Raw genomic sequence first — 25,302 nt, 5'->3', positions numbered from 1 at the left:
ATAAATAATTTATAATTTAAGAATTATGTCATTTAAATAATAATAACAATAGGCGAAGCAAGTTTATGTAGAATATTTCATACACAAAGGGAATTCAAAGTGCTTTACAAAAACAGGAATAAAAGAGACAAGTATAAGAAAATGAGAATTATTAAAAATGATTTAAAACAGATTAAAATGTGTTTAAAACAGATTATAAAAAAAGAAAAGAAAGACATGATAATGTGATCTGTAGGACGTAGCACAGTGCTCGTTCAGTATAGGCACAACTAAACAGATGTGTCTTCAGCCTTGATGTGAATGTGCCTAATGTTGGAGCGCATCCTATTCACATCATCCTGCCTACGTTGTTTCACTATATCTTAACAATAAATTGAAAACATGATATAAGGAACTGCTATTTTCATTTTGATTTTAACAACTTAACAGACTGCAGAAATGTTGAGGCTTCGTGCTGCATACATGAGTGTCATCTTCACTGTATGCGTATTAATAACAAAAAGAAGCCTATAACATCACTGCCTCCTTGCAAAACGCATTACCCGAGAACAAGTAATAGATTCAAAAGACCAAAGTCGGGGAATATGTTGTTAGATATAGACAACGAGATGAATTAAATATAAAGTTAACAAATATGGTGAGATTAGATCCAGCGGGAGATCCTTGATAAACAGTCCAAAGAGCACAGCTCTCATCTGGGTAGATATGCTGTAGCGCATGCCAGAGAGTGTGTGTGTAATCACGTGATGTGAGTTTTTAGTTGTTTTGGTGTGGATGGTGAGCTGTTCATAAAACGCTGTTTAGAAACGCTAGTGTGGACGCGGATCGTTTTCATTCTAAAACGCCATTTTAAAACTAAAACGCACTAGTGTAAACGGGGCCTAAATCTCTCTAAAGTTTGATTTAGTGGCATGACATTTACAGTATTGCCAAAGCATTTTAGATATATATATAAGATACACTGTATAAAAAAATCTGTTATTTTGGAAATAAACCATTAAAAAACGGCCGTTAAATTACAGAAATTTACTGTAAAATAACAGAGGTTGAATTACAGAAATTTACCAGAAATTTAAATTTAATAAGATTTCTGTCATTTATTGTCTTTTATTTTAGAGAAAGGTTCTGTCATTTAACAGCTCTTATTTTTACGTTAAAGAAAATAAACCGGAAATAAACCGTAAAATTACAGATTTTTTTTCAGTGATATTAACATTATTAAATTTAATAAAATACAGCAAATACGAAATAAACAACAGAAAGGAATAAAAATAGACATTATTGCTAAAAATTATAATATTTAGTTTTGAGTTTGAGAACCACTGGTGTAGATTATTTAAATAAGGCAAATTAGTTGATTATCCATTTCTAATAGTGTACAAATACTTTGCAGCCAGTTTGTTCTGTCTGAGAATATAGTAAAGTTTATCCGAGTCGTGTATTAAATGAATAATCATTTAGTGTTTTTCTCGCGGCTGTGTGTGCAGCTAGCTGCAAAAATGCATACAAATGGATAGGGGTTACACAAAAATGGCAACTTTAGAAAGCAAAAACCAAATTCTAGACATTTTAAGAGATTCAGAAACTACAGTTGGACATATCTTGTCGCAAAAGGCGCATCTCTGTGGGTCTGCAGTAGGCATGGGATGATAATTGTTTTCAAGGTATACCGCAGCTTGGAAAAGTCAAGGTTTTGAAACCGCCAACATTTTCTGTAATCCTGTTCCTAAGGTGTGTAAGATTTTTTTATTTACATTTTTTATTTTGTTTTTTAGGACAACAGTATCTCCAGCAGAAAAGTTATCCAAAGATGTCGTTTTAAAAAGCCTATCATTACTAATACAATTTAATAAAATGTGATAACATAAAGATGTTTAAATTGGTTTAATTATTTAGAGATAAGTGACGTCAACCTTAACAATGGGCAGCAGGGGGCGTGAGAGTATCGCGGTACGCCACAAGAGTTTTGCGATACATATCGTGGTTGTTGTATCCTGATTTTTCGGTTCGGTTTGTAATGACATTACACCCCTAGCTAATAATATTATTACAAATATTTGAACTCTTATTATTTTAAACTACTAAAAATAGAAAGCATATAACTTTCTTGTTTTGTAATAAAGTTAATGCTTTCTATTTTTAAATATTGTTTTTGTCACCTTTTTTTAAAATAAAAATATTTGAATCACAATGTTTTACCCCGGCAATGTGAAGATTGTATAGTCTTAAAGTAATAGTCATAAAAATATTGCAATTACTATGAATTAAAGTTACTTTGAGGTAAAGTATGTTTCTCTGTTTTTGTGTGTGTGTGTGTGTGTGTGCGTGTGTGTGTGCGTGCGTGTGTGTTTGCGCACGTGTATGTGCGTGTGTGTGTTTAAAGCAAATATTCCCTGCTGAGATGTTTTGTTCTGCCTATATATTGTTCCTCAGGGGGGCAATTGTGTTTAACCACACACACCGATACACACACACAGAGAGAGACCCGTCTAACAGTTTTTAAACAGCTGTGTGACACTAAAGCATGTTGAGCACAGATAATATCCTGCTTCTCTCGCTCTAATGTGTGCTGGTTTGTGTTCTCGTCTGTCTGGTCGTAAAGGTCAGGGTTCATTGACCCCTGCTGAAGCAGGTCAGAGGTCAAAAGCCAATGACTCCTCTGGTCTATTTGTAAAAAAGCTTTAATTTCAGCCTGACCCGACAAACTCACCTCAGACACCAGATACAATCACTGAGAAGAATCGTTCTAGCCTGTTTGCACTAATGAAATGTTATTGAGAGGAAAGCCCACGCACTGGATCTGATCACAGAAATTGTCATGTTTTCTGTGGTCCTAGTTCAGAAAACCTTTATTTTGTTTCATTTTAGTTGCACTTCAGCATTAGTTAAGACTAAAATTAGCTTGATAGCTAGCATTGTAAAATAATTTGTTTAGTAATTCTATAGGTTGAAGGGTTGTTCATCAGTACATGTCAGGGGTCATTATCTAATTTTATTTTATTTCTCTTTCCCTTAGGCTTCGTCTCAATCGACACAGCCGCTGAAATTCACCACGTCAGACTCTTGTGATCGCATCAAGGATGAGTTTCAGTTCCTGCAGGCACAATATCACAGGTATAGCAAACACACTTCAACGTTTTTTAGACTGAAATTAAAAGGTCTCATAAAATTGTGCGTCTGTTAAAAATCGTGCGTCTGTGTTTAAAGATAGTACACATACCCTTCACTCAGCATTTGAATTGCTACCATCAGGACGCAGGTTTAGAATTCCTAAAGCACGAAGCAATGCCTATAAAAAGTCATTTATCCCAATGGCAGTTGTTGTTCTAAACCGGATCAATGTTTGTAGTGAATGAGGTGGTTACCAAGTATGATTTGCAGTATTGTGCATGGGGCTAATTTGGTTTTTAAACTTTTAACTTATGTTGTTGTGTTGATAAGTGTTATTGTGTCGTTGTTGTATGTTTGTAATTGTTGTCCTAAATCCAGTGTTGAAGAAAAATTTCCTTTCTGTGTCAAGCAGAACGGACAATAAAGTTTAAAGTTTAAGTTTACGGTTATTTAAGATGGAAACGCTAGGGTTAACGCAACATTTAAAACGGATGACCCTTTTATGAACGGTGGTGGCAGTGGAGCAGACAAACCACCAAATTATGCCAAAATAAGTGTTTATTTTACAAAGTGGTTAAATGATAAACAAAATATATACAAAATAAAGACAACAAGAATAAATAAATGGTTGTAATAAAGGGGAGGAGGAACAAAAGTGGCGCTAAAGAACAGAAAATAATACAACAAAACACAACTCTAACTAGAACCCACAATCTCTATACTACCTAATAAAAGAAAGAGAAAGAAAAGTCTTCAGCGTTTTCACGCCCTATCTAAACTACACTTCTCAACACAAATGTAAACAAAACTTACAATTAGTGGCGCACACTTCTAAACTAGTGTGTATAATACATTGGCATCTCCTATGTGTAGCAACATGTAGGTCATGTGACATCTACCCTATTCCTCGAATCCCATCGATGTCGTATATCTGGTAATCAGAGAGAAAACACAATTAGAACACTTTTAAAGATCGATTTCAGCACAAATGATTATAGCACACATAGCACAAGAAACTGTCACATAATCCAGCATCCAGCAAAACACACAGTCAAACAACATGGCAAACACACAACAGTGAGCAAGCAAAAAGCAAGCTAGCTTTCGACTGCACCGGCTTCCTTTTTAAGTGTGGAAGTCTGCTTGTGATTGGTCATTGATGATGTCATCGTAAATGGTAATGATGACTGGCATCTAGCTTAGCCAATAGCTAGATGAACTGGGCGGACCTAAAGAAAATGATAGGTAGAGAAGGAGGGAGAGAGAAAAATAAACAAACAAACACAGGCACAGATACTGAGCCGTAACAGCATCCAAGGTCAAAATCTCCAATGATAAACATTTTCCATGTCATTTTCCATGTTGAAAAGTTTTAAAAAGTAATATATTACAATCTAACGCTCAATTCTTAAATAAAAACAAAAACACAAAAATAACATTTCACATTGGCTGTGTCTGAAATCGCACACTTCTCTACTATATATTACGTTAATAACAGTATGCGAGCAGAGTAGTATGTACAAATTCATAGCAGGGCTGCATATACTGTATTTACAAGGTATAACTCGGCCAAAAATTTCATTTCTGTCTTCATGTAATGACATATTGGCTGGCGTAAAATCACGCATGAGCTGACCACGAGCTGTTCACTACCGAGAGGATTCGCAGGTGCCCTCCATGTCTACTTTAGTGAACAGAACTTGCATAGGCTGTGAATACCAGGTAATAAAGTTGTAAATAACAATCAGTTTGTTGCACAGAGGGATCGTTTGGGAGCCACATGAGAAGTATGATTAGCATGTAGGTTTTTTTTTTCTTAGAGTGACGGCAGTCATGACATGAAATGAAATTTAAGTGATGATATCACATTTTAGAGTAATGATTACAACAAGGATTTAATATGTTTTTTCTTCATAGCGAACACAGAGTGTTGTGCATGAGAGAAAATGTATAACTACTCTAACTTATATAATGCGAGAGGGAATCTGATAATGACAAATGCTTTATTTTAGCAGTAGAAAAAATGATCTAATAATGTTGTCAATGACAAGCACACGTCTCAAACATAATAATTCAGTGACTGTAGCGGATAATGGACGTTTTTCAAATTTCATTACCGAATGGTACCAAAACTCCAGTATCGTGACAACACTAATAGGTCAGGTGGTTCAATGTGTTTTGATTGGTCCATTACTTAAAGTGCATGTCTGGAATGAAACCGAAATTAGCATATCTAAATTAATATATATATATATATATTTTAATTGTGAAGCATTTAGCAGTATTTTTACTTTACCTTTGATCAAATAAAACAGCCTTGATACTGAATGACTGTGCAATCAAAACCATTCAAAGACACAAAAATCTTAAGCTTTCAACTTCTCCATCAACACACCTCTGAGGCGGTTTCTCTCCTCCTCACTTTCACTCTACACCCTAAAAACACTCTGGCTATGCGAATTCCTCTGCGGGGCGGTGAAATGGTGTGAACGTTTCTCCTCCTGGAAAAGCTTCCTGTCATCATCTGTCAGCACCGGAGATAAGAGCGATCACATCCGGCTATCACACATCACACAAGACACAAAATGACGGAAGAGGGAAATGGAGAAGGATAAACAAGCCATAGTGTTGAAGTGCTTTACATCTTATGTTTCCATCAGACTGCACCACTTTAGGATGTTTGAGAAGCTTGTTTCTGTAATGTCAGTGTGAAAAGGAGAAATTGGTCACTATTGAAGAATGATGCACCACCAACATGTAACGGGTCTGTCTTGATGTTTTTAAAAATGTATCCTCAGGAATAGGTTTAAGCTATTTATCAAAAATGTAATGTCAAAAAAAATCACATCTAATGTTTTAATGTAATTGATATTTATTTATGTATTTTGCATCAATTCTTATTCAAATTTGATGTTATTGAAGTTATTATTATGCAATATGATTTTAGCTATATTGATGTTGCCATAAAATAGCCATAAGTTGCTGATATGGCAGTAATCAAACAAAACACGAACTAAAATCAACACACTTCTCTCAAATAAAACAGTTTATTGAAATTAAAAAAGTTTTTTGACCTACATGGTCATCATCAGGTCAAACAAGAACACTTGAAAAAAAACTTCAACACTTGAATCTAATAGCTATCTGAATTACCCAGTCAACCAATAAGGTGCGAAGAACAATATATACAGACACTACCTGACAAAAGTCTTGTCATTTATCCCAGTTGTAAGAGCAACAAATAATAACTTGACTTCTAGTTGAACATTTGGATAAATGTCAGAAGGTAGATTTTTCTGATGATCACAATACTGCAGAAGACCTACTGGAACCTGGATGGACCCAAGACTCTCACAGAAATCAGTCAAGTTTGTTGAAGGAAATATCATGGTTTGAGATTGCATTCAGTATGGGGGTGTGCGAGAGATCTGCTGAGTGGATGGCAACATCAACAGCCTGAGGTTTAAGACATTTGTGCTGCCCATTACATTACAAACCACAGGAGAGGGCAAATTCTTCAACAGGATAGCGCTGCTCCTCATACTTCAGCTTACATATCAAAGTCCCTGAAAGCAAAGAAGGTCAAGGTGCTCCAGGATTGGCCAGCCCAGTCACCAGACATTAACATTATTGAGCATGTCTGGGGTAAGATGAAAGAGGAGGCATTGAAGATGAATTTGAAGAATCTTGATGAACTCTGGGAATCCTGCAGGAACGCTTTGCCGTTCCAGATGACTGTAATAATAAGTGATTTGAGTCATTGCAGAGATGTATGGATGCAGTCCTCCAAGCTCATGGGAGTCAGACACAATATTCATTCTGTTTCCACTGCAGCATGACTTTATATTCTATACTGGACATTATTTCTTTTAAGTGACAAGACTTTTGCCAACTTTTGAGCAAAGTTGGTCCTTACCGTCCTAATTAAATGATTGAAAATCAAGGCATGATCATATTTGATTTTGGTAAAATAATCGAAATCTAGAGGTCTTTACCTTTCATATAAGCCACATCCGATGCCAAATGATCAACCAGAAGTCAAGATTTCATTTGTTGTTCCTAAAAATTAAATGGGCGGCAAGACTTTTGTCAGGTAGTGTATATTACCATAGAGCAGCCCAGGAAACTAATCACACTCACCTTAAGGTCATACAATTGTACAATGTGCTTTTGTGCTCTGGATCCAGGCCTTTAAAGAAATGTAAAATGTTCCAGATTTATACTGGGTTTACTATTTTGTTTGGACAAATTATTCTTAAAATATCCTATTTATTTTCAATGTGGTCATTGTGACTTCAAGAAACCTAAACATTGAGTATTTTTTACACACCTTTAGAACAACCAAATCAAGTCCAGTTACATGAAATAGGAAACATCCATCGGGATCACCCTGACCCCATGGGACGCTTAAGGGTAAAATAAACATCATATAGTGCTGGGCAATGGTTACAATGTTGGGTATTAAATGGCATGGAGCTAATTTAGTGCACTGTGTATGTAGCGTAATTTATTATTCATTTAATTTGTGTAATTTATTTAACATAAATTCTTTGGGGAATGGGGCAACACGGTGGCTTAGTGGTTAGGACTGTCGCCCCACAGCAAGAAGGTCGCTGGTTCGAGTCCCAGCTGGGCCAGTTGGCATTTCTGTGTGGAGTTTTCATGTTCTCCCCATGTTTGCGTGGGTTTCTTCCTAGTGCTCCCATTTCCCCCACAGTCCAAACGCATGCGCCATAGGTGAATTGAAACTGAATTGGCTGTAGAATATGTGTGTGAATGTATAAGGATGTTTCCCAGTACTGGGTTGCAGCTGGAAGGCCATCCGCTGTGTAAAACATATGCTGGATAAGTCTGTGGTTCATTCCACTGATGAATAAAGGGACTAAGCTGATTGAAAATGAACGAATGAATGTTTGATGAACAATGTAATTACATTTGTGTTTTTTTTTTTTTTTTTTTAAGATCTGGCAACACAAATGAGTCAAGATGTGCTGTTTCCCCTGTGAATTGTTTTTTTGTTTGAACCTCGCATATTGAAGACAACTCTGATAAACATTTAAACATATTATTGACGACTCGTTCAGTTTTGTACACACTGCATGGAATTTCTGTAAATGCGGTTGCCACTACCTCTATTTTTCAGCTAATCCAAAGGTCTGTTTGTGTACAACAAAAACAGACGTCTGAATTTAAATGCAGTGTGCACATGGTCAAAATAACTTGTCCTTCCTCTTCAATGACATCTGATTGGTGTTTTTCTGACATGAGGGCGGAGTCAACCTGTCACTCACATGAGATCCACCAATAAAAAAACACACACCCTCCAGTCAATTGTGCATGAACAAAATCAATGGCAATTTCTTTTCATTCCACCATTTGGACTACTCTTGGATAAACTATTGCATTTTCACTGCCACTTCACCCTCTCGTCATCATGAGTCTGAGTATTTACACAAGTACACACTGGATTATGCTAATAAATGAGTAATTATTCTGTGGAACTGCATAATTGAGATTGCGTAATGTTATTATTATCATTATTGCTGTAGTGATTAAAGACCTCATAAAACGGTTTGACAAATGCAATTCTCTTTTCTGTGTTAATGTTTGGATGTTGAGCGTTTCAAAAACAAGTCATTTGTTTTAAGCAGTCGGTAGGCTTTTGTTTACATCGCAGTCATAAAGCATGATTTACTGCTTGCTATTAGTCGGTGGCAGGTGGTGTTGGGGGAGGGATTTTCTCATTTTAGACTGCATTTGTAATTTTTTTTTATACTCAGTTTGTTATTCACAAACAGTTTTCCCAGCAGAGTGCGCAATTTAAATGCGCATACATGCTGAGATGTATTTTGTCCATGTTTAAGACTTTATACTCCTATCAAGATGTATTTAAACTCAAAAGTGCATTAATATTAAAATAAAATGTCTGTTTTTGGTTATATGATGTTGTTTTAAAAGGTTTGGCTGGTTATTTATATATATTTATATATATATATATATATATATATATATATATATATATATATATATATATATATATATATATATATATATATAGCAAGGATGCATTCTTTTTTTAAGATATCTAAAGATATATTAAGAAATTATAAGATGCATTAAGTGGGGCGACGCAGTGGCGCAGTAATTAGTGCTGTCGCCTCACAGCAAGAAGGTCGCTGGGTCGCTGGTTCGATCCTTGAATCAGTTGGCGTTTCTGTGTGGAGTTATATATAACTCCATGTTTATAACAGTTTATAACAGTTTGCATGTTCTCCCTGATTCACGCTTTGATATGCCCCATTGTTCTTCTGGTAGTAGACATAAAGGGATAGACATAGTTAGCAACAATACTCAGGTAGGCTGTGGCGTTGACCCGAGGCTCAATTGGTACTAATGGACCCAAAGTGTGCCAAGAAAAAACCTCCGTCTGTGCAAACTGTATCGTCAGTTTCCTGTTCTTAGCACTGTTGCTCATCCACCTTAAGGTTGGATGTGTTGTGTGTTCAGAGATGCTCTTCTGCAAACCTCGGTCGTAGCGAGTGGTTTTTTGAGTTACTGATGCCTTTCTATCAGCTGGAACCAGTCTGGCCATTCTCCTCCGACCTCTGGCATCAACAAAGCATTTGCATCCGCAGAACTGCCACTGGATATTTTCTCTTTTTCAGACCATTCTCTGTAAACACTAGAGATGGTTGTGCATGAAAATCCCAGTAGGTCAGCAGTTTCTGAAATACTCAGACCAACCCGTCTTGCACCAACAACCATGCCACGTTCAAAGGCACTTATATCAACATTCTTCCCCATTCTGATGCTCGGTTTGAACTGCAGAAGATGGTCTTGACCATGTCTACATGCCTTAATGCTTTGAGTTGCTGCCATGTGATTGGCTGATTAGAAATTTGCGTTAACAAGCACTTGTATCTAATAAAGTGGCCGGTGTGTGTATATTATTATGTAAACAGTTACTTAATGTCATCTATTTGTAAATTTACCTGCAATTTTATTTATCTTTTTTGAATTATATTTTTAATCAAATAAATATCCTTTATAAACATTACACTTCAGAAACATTTGTGTTTTTGACTCCAAATATTTAAATGGTAGGGTTTGTGTATCACAATTGAATGTAAAATGTTAATGTAACACATGAAGATATTGGTTTTAATGTAATTAATGAAAGTAATGCGTACATCATGCTATTTCACACCCTAAAGCACATTTATTAAAGAAGTTAATGGTATATTTCATGTTATGTTGTGTTTTTCTCAGCCTGAAGTTGGAATGTGATAAACTGGCAAGTGAGAAATCAGAAATGCAGCGTCATTACATAATGGTGAGTAAAACCTGCTCCTTTGATGTTTTTAGAGCTACAGATTAGGCCATTTTTTAGCAGACTATTTCTTTCTGTGGTATTTTGGTTACTCGTGCATTTTAATTGTTGTCTTTTGTTCTCGTATAAATAAGCAGTTCTTGTTTTTTTTTACATTTGTGATGTTTTTTTTTAACTGACATTGATGCATCATCTGAAATCAGAATAGTAGGCTTTCTGTTGATGTAGTGGTTGTGAGTTGGATAATATTTGACCCAGAAACAACTTTTTGGAAATCTGAGATTTTAACCCCTTAACCGTCTATCCCACTTTTTGACATGTTCAACTCAAATGATTGCCTTTATGCTCATGAAAACAATAAATGTTTATCTGATCATCTTAAAATATTTTTACAAAGGCTGTTTTGCCTATAATTGGCACAAGTCAAAGCTAAATATTTGCATAAATTATATTTCAAATTAAAAAGTTAATATATCAAAAAATGAGCTTTCCGTAAGATTTAAAGTACTAAACATGACCACCAGAGTGGTCCACCATCCAATGGTGACAATATAAGGGCGCCTGGTATGTTTTGAGAAATATGAATCATACTTTTTAATCATTTTGGCAATATTTGTAATGTAGACATCAAATTTTTAAGTAAGATTGGAAGTTTAGTGGTGGTTTGATTTGAATTTAGCCTCTAGAAAAGTTAACATTAACATGGATTGCTGTAGCAAAGTAATGTTTTACAACTCTGAGTTTGTTGCTCAGTAATAATTATTGAAAATCCCTCATGGAAACTAGACATTTTAAGCTTTCAAATGATATATAGTTTGTCTTGATTGCGTTTAGACTCCAATATTATGGTTTAAATATGTAACACAGACTTGACAGAATCACATATTCTACTACTAAAATGATGCTAATCAAAATAATAAAACAATAAATGTATATTCGATTATCTTAAAATATGTATTTTACAAAGTCTGTTTTTGCCTAAAATTTACGCAATTCAAGCTAAATATATCCACAAATTACATTCCAATTTTGAAGTTGATATCTCAAAAAATAAGCTTTTAGTTTTATTTTTCAAATTATCTTATTTTGTGTTCAACAACCATAGATTGTTATGAACTAATTTTTGACTCAATTCATTGTTTTTTAAAGTAATAGTTCTCCCATTTTTATTTACTGATCCCAAAGTAATTCTAAACAAATTTGAGTTTGTTTCTTCGGTTGAACACAAAAGAAAATATTTTGGAGAATACTAAAAACCTTAGATATTAAAAAATAAATAAAATGTTGAAAATCCGTAACAATCGACTTTCATAGTGTTTGTTTTGCCTACTATGGAATCAATTGTTACAGGTTTACAGCATTTTTCAAAATATCTTCTTTTGTGTTCAACGATCATACATTGTATATATATTCTGACTAAATTCATTGTCTCCTAAAGGGATAGTTCACCCCCAAAAAATATTTACTCACTATTTAATCGTCCCAAAATGGTTCCAAACCTTTATGAGTTCCTTCTGTTTAATGCAAAGGAAGCAAAAAAATTTAGAAAACCTGTAACCATTGACTTCTATAGTGTTTGTTTTTCCTACTATGGAATCAATGGTTACAGGTTTTCAATTTTTTTTTTTAAATATCTTCTTTTGTGTTCAAAGACCATATATTGTTTTAAATTGATTTCTGACTCGATTCATTGTTTCTAAAAGTGACGGTTCACTAAAAAATATAGTTTACTCACTATTTACTCGTCCCCAATTGGTTCCAAACCTTTGAGTTTCTTATGCTGAATGTAAAAGAGGAAATTTAAAGAAAGCTAAAACCTTAAATATTTTTTAAAAGTGTTGAAAACCTGTAACCATTGACTTCCATAGTGTTTGCTTTTCCTACTATGGAATCAAGGGTTACAGGTTTACAGCATTTTTCGAATTATCTTCATTTGTGTTCAACGATCATATATTGTTATGAGTTAATTTCTGACTAAATTCATTGTCTCCTAAAGGGATAGTTCACCCAAAAATGTTATTTACTCACTATTTAATCATCCCAAAATGGTTCCAAACATTTGAGTTCCTTCTATTGAATGCAAAGGAAGATATTTTGAAGAAAGCTGAAAATTTAGAAAACCTGTGACTATAGACTTCCATAGTGTTTGTTTTTCCTACCATGGAATTAATGGTTACAGGTTTCCAACATTTTTTAAAGTATCTTGTTTTGTGTTCAACGGCCGGCCATATATTGTTTTAAATTAATTTCAGACTCAATTCATTGTATTTAAAAGGGATGGTTCACTTAAAAACAAAAATTGCTCACCAATACTCGTCCGCAAATGGTTCCAAACTTTTGAGTTTCTTCTGTTGAAAGCAAAAGAAGAGGTTTTCCAGAATATATAGTTTGCCATGGTTGCATTAGGATTTAATTACAATAAATGTGATGTAACTTTAAGCATCCCACTTGCAGAAATTTTTTTTTTTTTAAATCCAAATATTGGGTAAAACACCTTTAAAGTTGTCCACATTAAGTGCGCAGCATTAAAAAAACATATATATTTACAGTATGACATTTACAAAATATCCTCATAGAACACGATTTTACTTAATTAGGCCGAAAAGATAATAAAATGACTTGTTCAGTGTATATCTGGCTATTGCCAGCTTTACCCAACATAAGACCGAGTCGCATTAATAATTTTTCTTCATTTTGCAATGTTTTTTTATTTATTTGGTCTGTCTGTAACCCCGTGGGCGTCTGCAGTAATTCGCACACAAGCCTCTCATTGATCAGTTGTATCATGGCTCGTAAATGTGCACAAGCATATTGACGTCTTGCTGTCGGATCGATGCGAATGTGTGTGTGAAACAGATGTGTCCGAGCGGCAATGCAGAGATCAGAGCCATATCTGATGCTGGAGCCCACAGCAAAGCTCCTGGCGCTGATCTTAAATCAGTCTGAGCTTTCAGGAGAGCTAATAGATAAAAGCTAAATTGATGTCTTTTCCTCCACCTCTCTCGCTTGAAGAGATCTATGTGGGTGATTCTCTTTTTCTTCCGTTATTTTAGAGCATTCAAATATATTGCTGAAACCTTGGTCATCAGTAGGCATTCATAATATGCAAAGCAGCAGCAGCAGCTTTATGAAGCAAATTTAATTATTTAATAATTTTCTGTTTCTCACACAAACTGTGTTTTGCTTTGGTAAGACCTCAATGTATTTTAAGAGCCACAGATATTAATTAAACAAAAATAGTTTACATTATTTACTCACTCTTTACTTGTTTCAAACCTTTATGAGTTTCTTTCTTCTTCTGAACACAAAAAGGAGAAGTTTTGAAAAATGTTGGAAACCTGTAACCATTGACCTACATAGTCAGAAAAACAAACATTATGTAGGTCAAAGCTAAGTTAAGCTTTTCATCATTTTTCAAAATATCTTCTTTTGTGTTCAACAACCGTATATTGGTATTTTTTAATTTTAATAAGTGTATTGTTTTTTAAAGGGATAGTTCACCCAAAAATATCTACTCACTATATACTACTCCCTATTTACTCATCCCCAAGTGGTTCCAAACCTTTGAGTTTCTTCTGCCGTATGCAAAAGAAATTGTTTTGAAAAATATTGGAGACCTGTAACCATTGACTTCTGTAGTATGCTTTACCTGCTATGGAAGTCAAAAGTTAAAGCTCTTCAACATCTTTCAAAATATCTTCTTTTGTGTTCAACAACCATTTATTGTTATGAATTAATTTCTGACTCAATTCATTGTTTCTTAAAGGGATAGTTCACCCAAAAGTTAACATTTACTCACTATTTACTCATTCTAAAGTGATTCCAAACATATGTGGGTTTAATTCTTCTGTTAAACACAAAAGAAGATATTTTGGAGAAAGCTGAAACCTTAGATATTTAGAAAAAAGTTGGAAACCTGTAACCATTGACTTCCACAGTAGGAAAAGCAAACACATATTTTATATATACATATATTGGTAAAATGGTGACAGGTTTTCAACATTTTTCAAATTATCTTCTTTTGTGTTCAACGATTATATAGTGTTATGAATTCATTTCTGACTCAATTCATTGTTTATTTGAGGGATAGTTCACCCAAAAAGTTTAATTTACTCACTGTTTACTGATCCCAAAGTGATTTTAAACGTATGCAAGTTTATTTCTTCTGTTAAACCCAAAAAATATTTTAAAGAAAGCTGAAAACCTTAGGTATTAAAAACAAAAATGTTGAAAACCTCTAACCATTGACTTCCATAGTTGGAAAAACAAACATTATAGAAGGTAATGCTTACAGGTTTTCAACATTTTTCAAAATATCTTCTTTTGTGTTCAATAACTATATATTGTTATTATTTAATTTCTGGCTCAATGTATTGTTTTTTTTAAGGGATGGTTCATCCAAAAATGTCTACTCCCTATATACTACTCACTGAAAGCATTTACTCACTATTTGCTCATCCCCAAGTGGTTCCAAACCTTTGAGTTTCTTCTGTTGAACGCAAAAGAAGTTGTTTTGTAAAATATTGGAAACCTGTAACCATTGATTTCGGTAGTATGTTCTAGCTGCTATGGAAGTCTATGGTTAGAGGTTTTCTAACATTTTTCAAATGATCTCCTTTTGTGTTCAACAACCATATATTGTTATGAACTAATTTCTGAGTCAATTTAGTGTTTCTCAAAGTGATAGTTCACCCAAAAATTAACATTTAATTTCTATTTACTGATCCCAAAGTGATTCCAAACATTAGTTTATTTCTTCTGTTAAACCCAAAAGATATTTTGAAGAAAGCTGAAAACCTTAGATATTAAAAAACAAAAAATGTTGAAAACCTGTAACCATGGGTTTCCATAGCAGGAAAAACAAGAGCACTGTAGAAGTGAATAGTTACAGGTTTTCAACATTCTTCAAAATATCTTTGTTTGTGTTTATCAAAAGAAAGAAACTCTTAAGGGTTTGGAACAAGTCAAGACTAAGTAAATATTTTCATTTTAATAACTCCACCTCCCTAAATTGATTGATGCAGAGCCACTGGCTGTTTCTCAATTCCAAGAACGCAGAGAACGGACTTGTGTTCTTGTGGAGACCGGTCTTGCCAGGTGTCCTCGGAAGAACGAACTCAGGAGACCGCGAGGGCAGAGAACGCGTCCTTTGAGAAATGGGATGCTGCGTTCTTCCTGATGGTCACATGACCTTCACGTGTTTAAAATGGAAATTATTTAAACATTACAGCATTCATACAACGATTTATTGTTTTTCCCCTCTTCAAAATATATACTTTGCATAAAAACATTATAAATATGCTCTGCACAATATAAATAAACAGATTTTAATACGATTTTCAGCAAACAACCCTTAATGTGTTTATTTCTTTATTAAGATGTCCATGTTAATGTTTATTTTCACGGTGTCATTTAGGGAAACTCCTGAGGTAAATAAGTGATATCTCTGAAATTTAATAATAAATCTAAATAAAATGCTGCGCTTCCCACCTCCAGTCGCAATGACTTCTGGGACTTCCAGTGCGAGTTCGGTGCTCAAGTCTGCATCAGTGCGTCCTCGATATCAAGATCACATCCGGGAAGTTTCACGCGTCCTCCGTGCTTGCGGTCTTGAGTATTGGAACTGAACTTAGGCAGCTGATGATGACGCTGCACGAGAACACGAGGACGCAAGACCGCTGAAGAACGCATATTGAGAAACAGACACTGACTTTTCAGTCTTTAAGGCAGGCATGTTATAAGTAATTAATTAACTTGTCCAAAAATGAAAAGTAATCGCATACATAAAATACAGTAACTAGTTAATTTGCAACTAATTACATTTTCCTTTTATCAAATAAGTTTTATTGAAGACACAGATTCAAGAAGAAAATAATTCTGTTTACATATTGTGTCCACATATACACAGGCACAGCAAATAAGAAAAATTAAAAGGAAAAAAAATAAAATAAATAAAAATAAAAAACACCCACCAACATAACAAGCAAACTTGTTACAAAAACCTGTTTAAACAACAGAGTATGATGACAAAGCTTGTTAAAACATTACAGAAATGATGCATTATTATGAGGGTTTTTTTTTTTAAGGTAACAGATAAAAGGATTCCAAGTTTTGTCAAATTGTTCAAGTTTTCTTTTCAAATAGTATCTAATTCACTCCAAATGTAACATAGAGGCAATTTCTCCAAGCCACATTTTACATGTAGAGGATTCCTTTTTTTTCCAAACAGCAGGAGTAGCTTCTTAGCAGTAGTTAAGCAGTATGAGAGCATTTTATGTTGTGTATTTGACAACAAATGCGTTTGTTCAGAGAAACACAGAATTACAAGCATTGGATCTGGTTGTAATTGCAACTTCAACACCTGGGAAAGCACTTCAAAAATTCCATTTCAATAATTCTGTATCTTCAAACATAAAATAACTATGAGATAGATCCACATCTGATGAATGACGTTTGTCACAAAGAGGTGAAATATTTTGGAAGATTCTATGTAGGTTTTCTTTGAAATAATATAACCTATGAATTATTTTAAACTGAATAAGATTATGTGCATGTTTATGGTTATACTCACTCATATTGTAATGTGTGACATCCCCATGTGTATAATGAAGATGGTCAGTTGAGATTATTCTGGAAGGAATTATATTTTGACATGCGTTCTTACCCTGAATGTAAATAATGCTTTAATTTTTATTTATTTTTAATTATTATATTTTAATTAATTAATTTATTTATTATTATTATTATTATTATTATTATTATTATTATTATTTATTCTCTCTTTATACTGTTTTTCATTTTATAATTTACAAAATTTGAGTACTACTGTGTAGTAAGTACACCTGACAATAATGTACGTAATCTTTATACCACTTAAGGTCACATATTGAGATACCAATGTACCTTGAAATGCTGTATGATTGTACTACATTTACATTTAGTCATTTAGCAGACGCTTTTATCCAAAGCGACTTACAATTGAATGTTCACAATAAACATAAAATAAAAATGAATAAATAAATAAACTGAATAAGACAATGTTTAGAATTAATAGATGGTTTATTAAAATCCTCCAAACCCCATTGCCACATTTCCTCTGAAATTTCCACTCCCAATTCTTTCTCCCACTCTTCCTTAAAACATTTTGTGGAGGGGGAAGTAGCAGATTGTAGTTGTTCATAAATTATTGGTAATGCTTTTTTACTGCCTTCTCACCAATCTAGGCATTTGTCAATGATTGAAGGGGATGTACTATCAATGAAGACGTATGGGCATGTGTGTAGTTTCTAATCTGTAAAAATCTGAAAAAAAAATAATTCTGTGGGAATTGAAATTTCTGATGTAATTGGTTAAATGATGCTAGATTCCATCAGCGAAAAGATCTCCTACAGTATGTGCACCCATTGGCTTCCATTGTGTAAAAGTCTCATCTAATGTAGATAAATGATGGATTCTTAGCAATGGGAGGTAGAAGAGAAAGTGACTTTATCTTAAAAAGGTGTTTATCTGTTTCCAGATGCGATGCATATTCCGAATTAAGATATTGCTGTTAAAATAAGCAACTAATTACATTGTGTTAATATAACTGCACATATAAATATCTGCTGATGATCGTCTTTCATGTTTTCTCTTACTGTAGTATTATGAGATGTCGTATGGACTCAACATCGAAATGCACAAACAGGTAAATATCGTCTAAATATTTTCTGCATCTCATATTTTGCATAAAAGTGAATGCATTATTCTTATTATACCTGTGATACTCTTAAATAAATAACAGTATGGCGGTTAGAGTGATAGTTGTGCAAAGTCTGCAGTGTTTCCTTTACAGCGCAGGCCTACTTATGGTTTGTGCATATGCAGTGTCCCAGATTCAGACGCTCTCAGCATACATTATCATGACTGACTGTTGCTGGTGTGTTTTCGCGCAGCATCAGCAGTCTGTAAGCGCATCCCCCAGACAACTTATTAATGGCTGTAAATCCTTGAGGATGTGCTTGTGTTCTGTCCGCAGGCGGAGATTGTGAAGAGATTGAACGGGATCTGTGCTCAGGTGTTGCCGTACCTGTCTCAAGAGGTCAGAGGCGCTGATTTATTTATGACACACACTCTGTAATGATTCAGCCTCATTACTGACTTAAATGGGCTGCTGGTTTGTGTCGTGGGTTGCTTTAATGCACTGAAGGGGTTTTGTTTGCTTTGCGTTTTACCTTAGGAGATTATATATGTGTGTGTGTGTGTGTGTCTGCAGCACCAGCAGCAGGTTCTAGGGGCGATTGAACGAGCCAAACAGGTCACCCCTCCTGAGATGAACTCCATTATCCGGGTAGGAACTGCACAGTTTTTATCCATGAGGGTTATTGTGTAGGAGTGAGAGATTATTATAGAATTTTTAGCTATTATTTTATACATTTATTTGTTAGTTGACATATTTATGCAGTGTTTAACCTTTTTGGTTTTAATAACTTTTTACTTTGTTTTTATGTGTATGTCTGTATATAAATTAGACTTGGGCGTTAACCAAAATTTGATACCGTCAAACCTTCTCCCTATTTTTTTACCTCGGTATGTGGTATTAATGTAATGAATAGGGTTTTTGCTGTGTTCACGCCTGACGTGGAACGCACGGATAAATCATGATATTCGCGCATAAACATTCAAGTTTACTTGCTTCTCGCGTCAACCCTGATGCATTCGTGAGTCAAATCTGCTTCATTCGCGCGTCAAATTCACTTCAGAACAGACGCAGATTCGCGTGATGGGCAGGGCCTCTGTCTGCCCAGTGACTCTAGCTTCGTTGCTAAATGGCTAACATGGATTTTATGAAGAAAATAACAGTGTTTATGTGCTTTATGAAGGCTGAAAAACAGCGTCGATACGTTTACGGCCGTGTCTGAGTCCACTAGATACTTTCAGAGGTACATCCAGCTCTGTGAGTTTAAAAACTCAGCTTAGTTTGATGACTTGTTGTCGTATTTGGCTGGAGGATTTCCCTCAGGACACAAACAACAGGTGCTACGTCACAGTCACGCCTTCACAAGAGCAAGCTCCTGATTGGTTAACGCGGCGCGAATGTCCGCTCAAATTCAGATTTTTTAACTCGAGCGATTTGCGCAAAATGCATATTAAGCCCGTATGGACTCAACATCGAAATGCACAAACAGGTAAATATCGTTTAATTTTTGTACGTTTCGCGCCGCACAATTCGCATCATTCGCGCCACGCCATTTGCGTGTATCGCACCACAGGATGTCTATTCGCACGTTTGCATTGATTTACCACGTAAATCACTCGCGCTTGACGCTCCTTCCACGTCTAGTGTGAACACAGCGTTAGAGAGTGTCACCAAACTGTTGTCTTGTGCCTAAACCATTCAGAAACAGAATAGCGTATATGCAACCTTAGGTTTAAGATATTTCTGTTTATCGCGGTCGCCTCTTTGTTGCACAATTTGCAAATTGCCTTGCCGTATTGAGTGCCTCTTCCTTCTCGTTTCGATCGAAACCTGAAATACTGCCAAACTGTGATTACAACCACGCATTCGCATTTTTAGGCATTAAATGAATTAGATTTAATATTTAATCCTTGTCTCCTATTTAAGTCCATTGTTTTTTATGATGGTATAATGGTATGAATACTTATTGAAGCTTATGTCGTTGCTGTTTTTAGATCCCGTGGTATACCTTATTTCTGTACTACCGCCCAAGCCTAATATAAATGTATTTTATTGCTCCTTGCATTCGGAATTAAAGTACAAGTAAAATATTGCAAAAAAAAAATCAAGTTGTTGCATTTCAATTAAAGATTTTTCTTTGGATTTATTTAATTATATTCTTATTTATTTATTCAGAAATTGATTTATTTATGATTTATTTAATTAGTATTGTGCATTTTATGTGTATATATTCAGTGCTCAGCATATTTGAGTACAGCCCATTTGAAAATGAATATTTTTATCTATTTCTCAGTGAATAGAGGCAGTGTATTTTGGTATATTTAAACAAAACAGATTTATTAAACTGTGATTTTCTTCAAATAATATTTTAGTCGCCAAACATTAATAATACAATTAAATTCAAGCAAAATATTGCAAAAAAAATTATACTCTACAAAATGTAAAAAAAAATCAAATTTTTTTGCTTCTTTTGATTTTTCTTTTTTTTTGTATTTAATATTTTTCTATGGCATATACATTTGAGCTACTAACCAACCTTTATTGTTAGTTATTTTGTTAGATGAGCTCCAGATTTGGCTTCAGTACTGACTAATCTAATGCATATGCACAAATATAATATTGTATTGCTTCCTATTAAAAATATGAATTTAAAAGAGAGTGAGGGGTGTACTTATATAAGCTGAGCACTGTACATACATACTACCTGACAAAAGTCTTTTCGCCTATCCAAGTTTTAGGAACAACAAATAATAACTTGACTTCTAGTTGATCATTTGGTAAATGACTTATATGGAAGGCGAAGGCCTCTAGATTATGCTTATTTTACCAAAATAAAATATGATCATGCCTTAATTTTCATTTATTTAATTAGGAAAGTAAGGTCTGACTTAGCTTAGATAAAAGTCTTGTCACTTAAAAGAAATAATGTAGAGTATAGAATATATAGTCATGCTGCAGTGGAGAATTAATTAATATTGTGTCTGACTCCCATGAGTTTAGAGGACTGCATCCATACATCTTTGCAATGACTCAAATCACTTAATAATAAAGTCATCTGGAATGGCAAAGAAAGCGTTCTTGCAGGATCCCCAGAGTACATCTAGATTCTTTGGAGTCATCTTCAATGCCTCCTCCTTCATCTTACCCTAGACATGCTCAATAATGTTTATGTCTGATGACTGGGCTGGCCAATCCTGGAGCACCTTGACCTTCTTTGCTTACAGGAACTTTGTGGATGGCTGAAGTATGATGAGCGCTATCCTGCTGAAGAATTTGCTCTCTCATGTGGTTCATAATGTAATGGGCAGCACAAATGTCTTGATACCTCAGGCTGTTGATGCTGCCATCCACTCTGCAGATCTTTCGCACACCCCCATACTGAATGTAACCCCAAACCATGATTTTTCCTTCACCAAACTTGACTGATTTCTGTGAGAATCTTGGGTCCATGCGGGTTGCTTTAGGTCTTCTGCAGTGTTTGTGATGATTGGGATGCAGCTCAACAGATGATTCATCAGACAAAATCTACCTTCTGCCACTTTTCCAAATGATCAACTAGAAGTCAAGTTATTATTTGTTACAAATAGTGTGTTAATAGGCAGTTAACAACAGTAAATGTGCAGTAAAATCTAATATTGTCTTGGTATACTTCAATAGTGTGTACATCATCAAGTCATTGCGACCTCTCTTTAACCTGGACGGCTGTGTGTTTGTGTGTGGTTTAATGTAATCGCAGCAGCAGCTTCAGGTTCACCAGCTCTCTCAGCTCCAGGGTTTGGCTTTACCCATGACCCCTCTGCCCCTTGGCTTGACCCCGCCGACCCTGCCCGCCGTCACCTCCAGCTCGGGCCTGCTGTCGCTGTCCAGCATCCTGGCCTCCCACGCACACCTCGCCAAAGAGGACAAGAGCTCCCGCGACGCTGCCGACGGCCACCGTGACGAGGACGCAGACAAATCCGACTAGCCTTCACGCAGACGGTTCGAGTCTGATTCTTGAGTTCTGTGAAGAGGGACGGAGCGCAGACAGAGAGAGAGAGCTTTTCCTCTTCATGTCTGTCTCATTGAGTTGGGTCTGATTCAGTCTGTCTTTCTGCTACTACAGCCAATCTTTCCTGCGTAACACTGTTTGATTCTTTTGCTTTTCATTAGTGGGCCTGCTAAAATTTCTGTTACTATTGCTTATACTTCGGGGGATAGTGATCAAAACAGCTCTCAAACCCAGAGTATTGAACTTCAGCATGTAACATACCTCAAAATCATGTGTGTATTATTACTTTAAGTAAATTAGACAGATTTTTTTTACAGACAATAAAACTGATGATAATTGATTAGACTGAGGGATCATAGTGTCATGCAGATTTCAATAGTACACTTTGAGTTATCCAGAATGCCCAGACATTGCTTTAGCAACCTAGCAACACATTTGCAATTGCATAAATGCTATGGCAATCAGTCCAGAAAGTCATAGCATTTGCATAGCACTGCACTCACCTTGAGCAACACCCTCGTTTTTGACAGACAATAAAACTGATGATAATTGATGAGACTGAGGCCCTGTTTACACCAATACGTTTTCGTTCTGAATTGCATACGTTTTGCTACGGTGACTGCTTCTGTCTAGTAAAGTCTAGATCAGATACGAGGCCGGCTGGAAGTGCGATATGCACATTAATTATAGCAGCATTTTTTATAACACTGTATAACAATTATTAATATTTTTACAGTGCTGTGATGGTTGGGTTTAGGGGTGGGGTGGGGGTAGGCATTAAAAAATACAGTTTATTGGGTAATTTAATAGATAACATAAATGATACTCTGTACAAACTACTGTTTTTACATTACTGTGACTTTTGGGGGCAGACTTTAATAAAATACAATAAATGGGAAATTTAATAAATGATTTAAGTAATTCTCGTTAACTTCCAGCCGCAACCATATCCGATCTAGCAACAACCCTTCCGTCCACACTACGCCAGAGTTTTCAAGCACCAAAAAAACGAGCATTTTGGAAACGCTGAAGAGGTCATTTTTATTTTAAAACACTCAGAGAAGAGCTCAGAGACAGAATCAGGGTAAGGCACAGATCTGGCCAAGGTTACAAAAACATTTCTGTTGCACTTCAGCTTCCTAAAAGCACAGTGGCCTCCATAATCCTTAAATGGAAGATGTTTGGGACGACCAGAACCCTTCCAAGAGCTGGCCGTCCAGCCAAACTGAGCTATCAGGGGGAAAAAGCCTTACTGTGCATTCACATGTGGCTTCAGTGTCAATGCTTGACCGAGGGCGTGTCTTAAGTTGGGCCTGACGCGATCATGACGCATCATGGCAGCGTCAACCAATGAAATTAGTCCGTAATCGGCTACTTTCTAAGCTGGTGTATTTACATAAAGCAATTTGATTGGCTAACGATGTTTATGAAAAGTGCGGGACTGTCAGGCCACCAGGAAATGTCACGGTCCTCCCTATGGCCAGTCCATCCCTGGAGATAAAGAAGAATCTAAGGCCCCGTTTCCACCAATACGTTTTCGTAATAAGTTTGCATAAGTTTTGATACTGTTACGCCTTTCATTCACACTACCCCGGAGTTTTCAAGCCCTGAAAAAGCCGTTTTCATTTTAAAACGCAGATGCTCCATGTGAAGCTGCGGTCACACTGGACGTTTCACAGTTCGCTGTGCATCATATGATTGCTTGAGACCAATCGAGGATCAAAACATGACCAATTTACCAATTGCTCGCTTTTTTAAATGTCTAATCATCGTGTTATCCCGCCCTTTTTTGCAGTGCCGTACGACAGAATTTCGCACGCTCAAACTCTAGTGTGACTACGGTTTTAGTGTGGATAGGGGGGAAACAGAGACATCTGAAAACGGAGGCGGGGCTGCAGACATTCTTCTCTCTGATTTAGGCTTTTTCCACAATATTAAGTAGCCTACACAAAGTTCAGTCTTGCATCCTTTCCTTGTAAGTTCAGACCAGTGTTGCCAGATTGGGCTGTTTTGAATTTGATTGTGTGGGTAAAAAATATGAGTGGTTTTGAAACGTAAATTTTATATGCAATTTATTTAACAAAACACAACAGTGAGGTGAAGGAAAGTTGCATCAAAATCTGACTCCCCAGACAAATCTGACTCCTTTTCGTGGCACTTGCATCACCTCCAGTTAAACTCACAGCGGTTTATCATGACACTTTTATCCAGAATCTTTTCCTGCAATTAACAGCGAGAACAAACACAGAAGCATTGTATGATTGACAAGCAGCACCTTATTGGATTCAAAAGAATTTAAAATGCCAAATGTGACGAATTTATACCACATTTCGAAAGTAAAACATACTCTAATAGGTAAGGGCAGTGTGTGGTTGAGAGGGGGGCAGTGTTTCGATGTGATCCGGTAATTCTTTGACTACTGATAATGGTTGCTGTATGGTTTAAAAAATATATAAATTAAATTAATTAAATTAATTTATAATTAAAGTTACTACGTTAATTTCGTATGCTGGATGAGTTGGCGGTTCATTCCGCTGTGGTGAGGTCAAATTAATAAAGGGACTAAGGGTGCTTTCACACCTGTGAATCGATTCAGTTGTTCCGAAACAGAGATTACAAATGTTACATTGTTGCTCTTTGCTCTTGGAGCGGTTCACTTTCACACTGCAAAGTTTCTAAACGAACCAAAAGAGATAAAACAAGTCACGTGCGAGTAAACTCTCCTCACATTGGTAAGAGTATCAGGGTTTATTTTGCAGAGTCCCGCTCAGCTGTCAGGAGAGGTGGTGGTTTGGTGGTGATTGACAGGGTGCGCACGGGACGTGTCTGAGGAGAGACGCGGGAGATCATCACTCGTTTGCGGGCATCCGGAGACTCACGAAACTTCCCGCCCTACTCATAATTCTCTCTTCATATAGCCGTATGTCTATTACATATCCATAAAACACTGTGACATAACCGCGCTCAGATCGGATCGCTTTCTCACTGCAATCAAATCGCTCCAGGGTTCGTTTCAATCGAGCCGAGACCACCTCATTCAAGCGATCTCGGAGCGATTACTTTGGCGCGGAACAGAGCGCGATTGCCCTGTTCACATATGCCAATCGAACCGCGCTAACTGGGCAAACGAGACACGTTCCGAAACAAAAGTGCAGGTGTGAAAGCACCCTAAGCCAAAAAGAAAACGAATAAATTAAA

The 25,302-nt window shown here is 35.8% G+C and overlaps 1 protein-coding gene across 3 annotated transcripts in view; it reads left to right on the top strand.

Moving 5' to 3' along the window:
• Positions 1–23,264, top strand: part of chico — a 45,388-nt gene extending 22,124 nt beyond the window's left edge. For 2 of the 3 annotated variants that reach the window (NM_001312685.2, NM_130911.3), the window contains 6 exon segments: positions 3,017–3,114; positions 10,381–10,444; positions 18,081–18,125; positions 18,456–18,518; positions 18,693–18,767; positions 21,853–22,449. In NM_001312685.2, coding sequence (NP_001299614.1) covers positions 3,017–3,114; positions 10,381–10,444; positions 18,081–18,125; positions 18,456–18,518; positions 18,693–18,767; positions 21,853–22,080 — 573 coding nt within the window. In that variant the 3' untranslated portion in view covers positions 22,081–22,449. 3 annotated transcript variants of the gene reach the window in all.
• Positions 23,265–25,302: the final 2,038 nt, after the last annotated feature.

This window comes from Danio rerio, chromosome 2 (genome assembly GCF_052040795.2).
Source record: "Danio rerio strain M-AB ecotype USA chromosome 2, GRCz13ab, whole genome shotgun sequence".
Lineage (NCBI taxonomy): Eukaryota > Metazoa > Chordata > Actinopteri > Cypriniformes > Danionidae > Danio > Danio rerio.
This window is presented reverse-complemented; position numbering and strand designations above follow the sequence as displayed.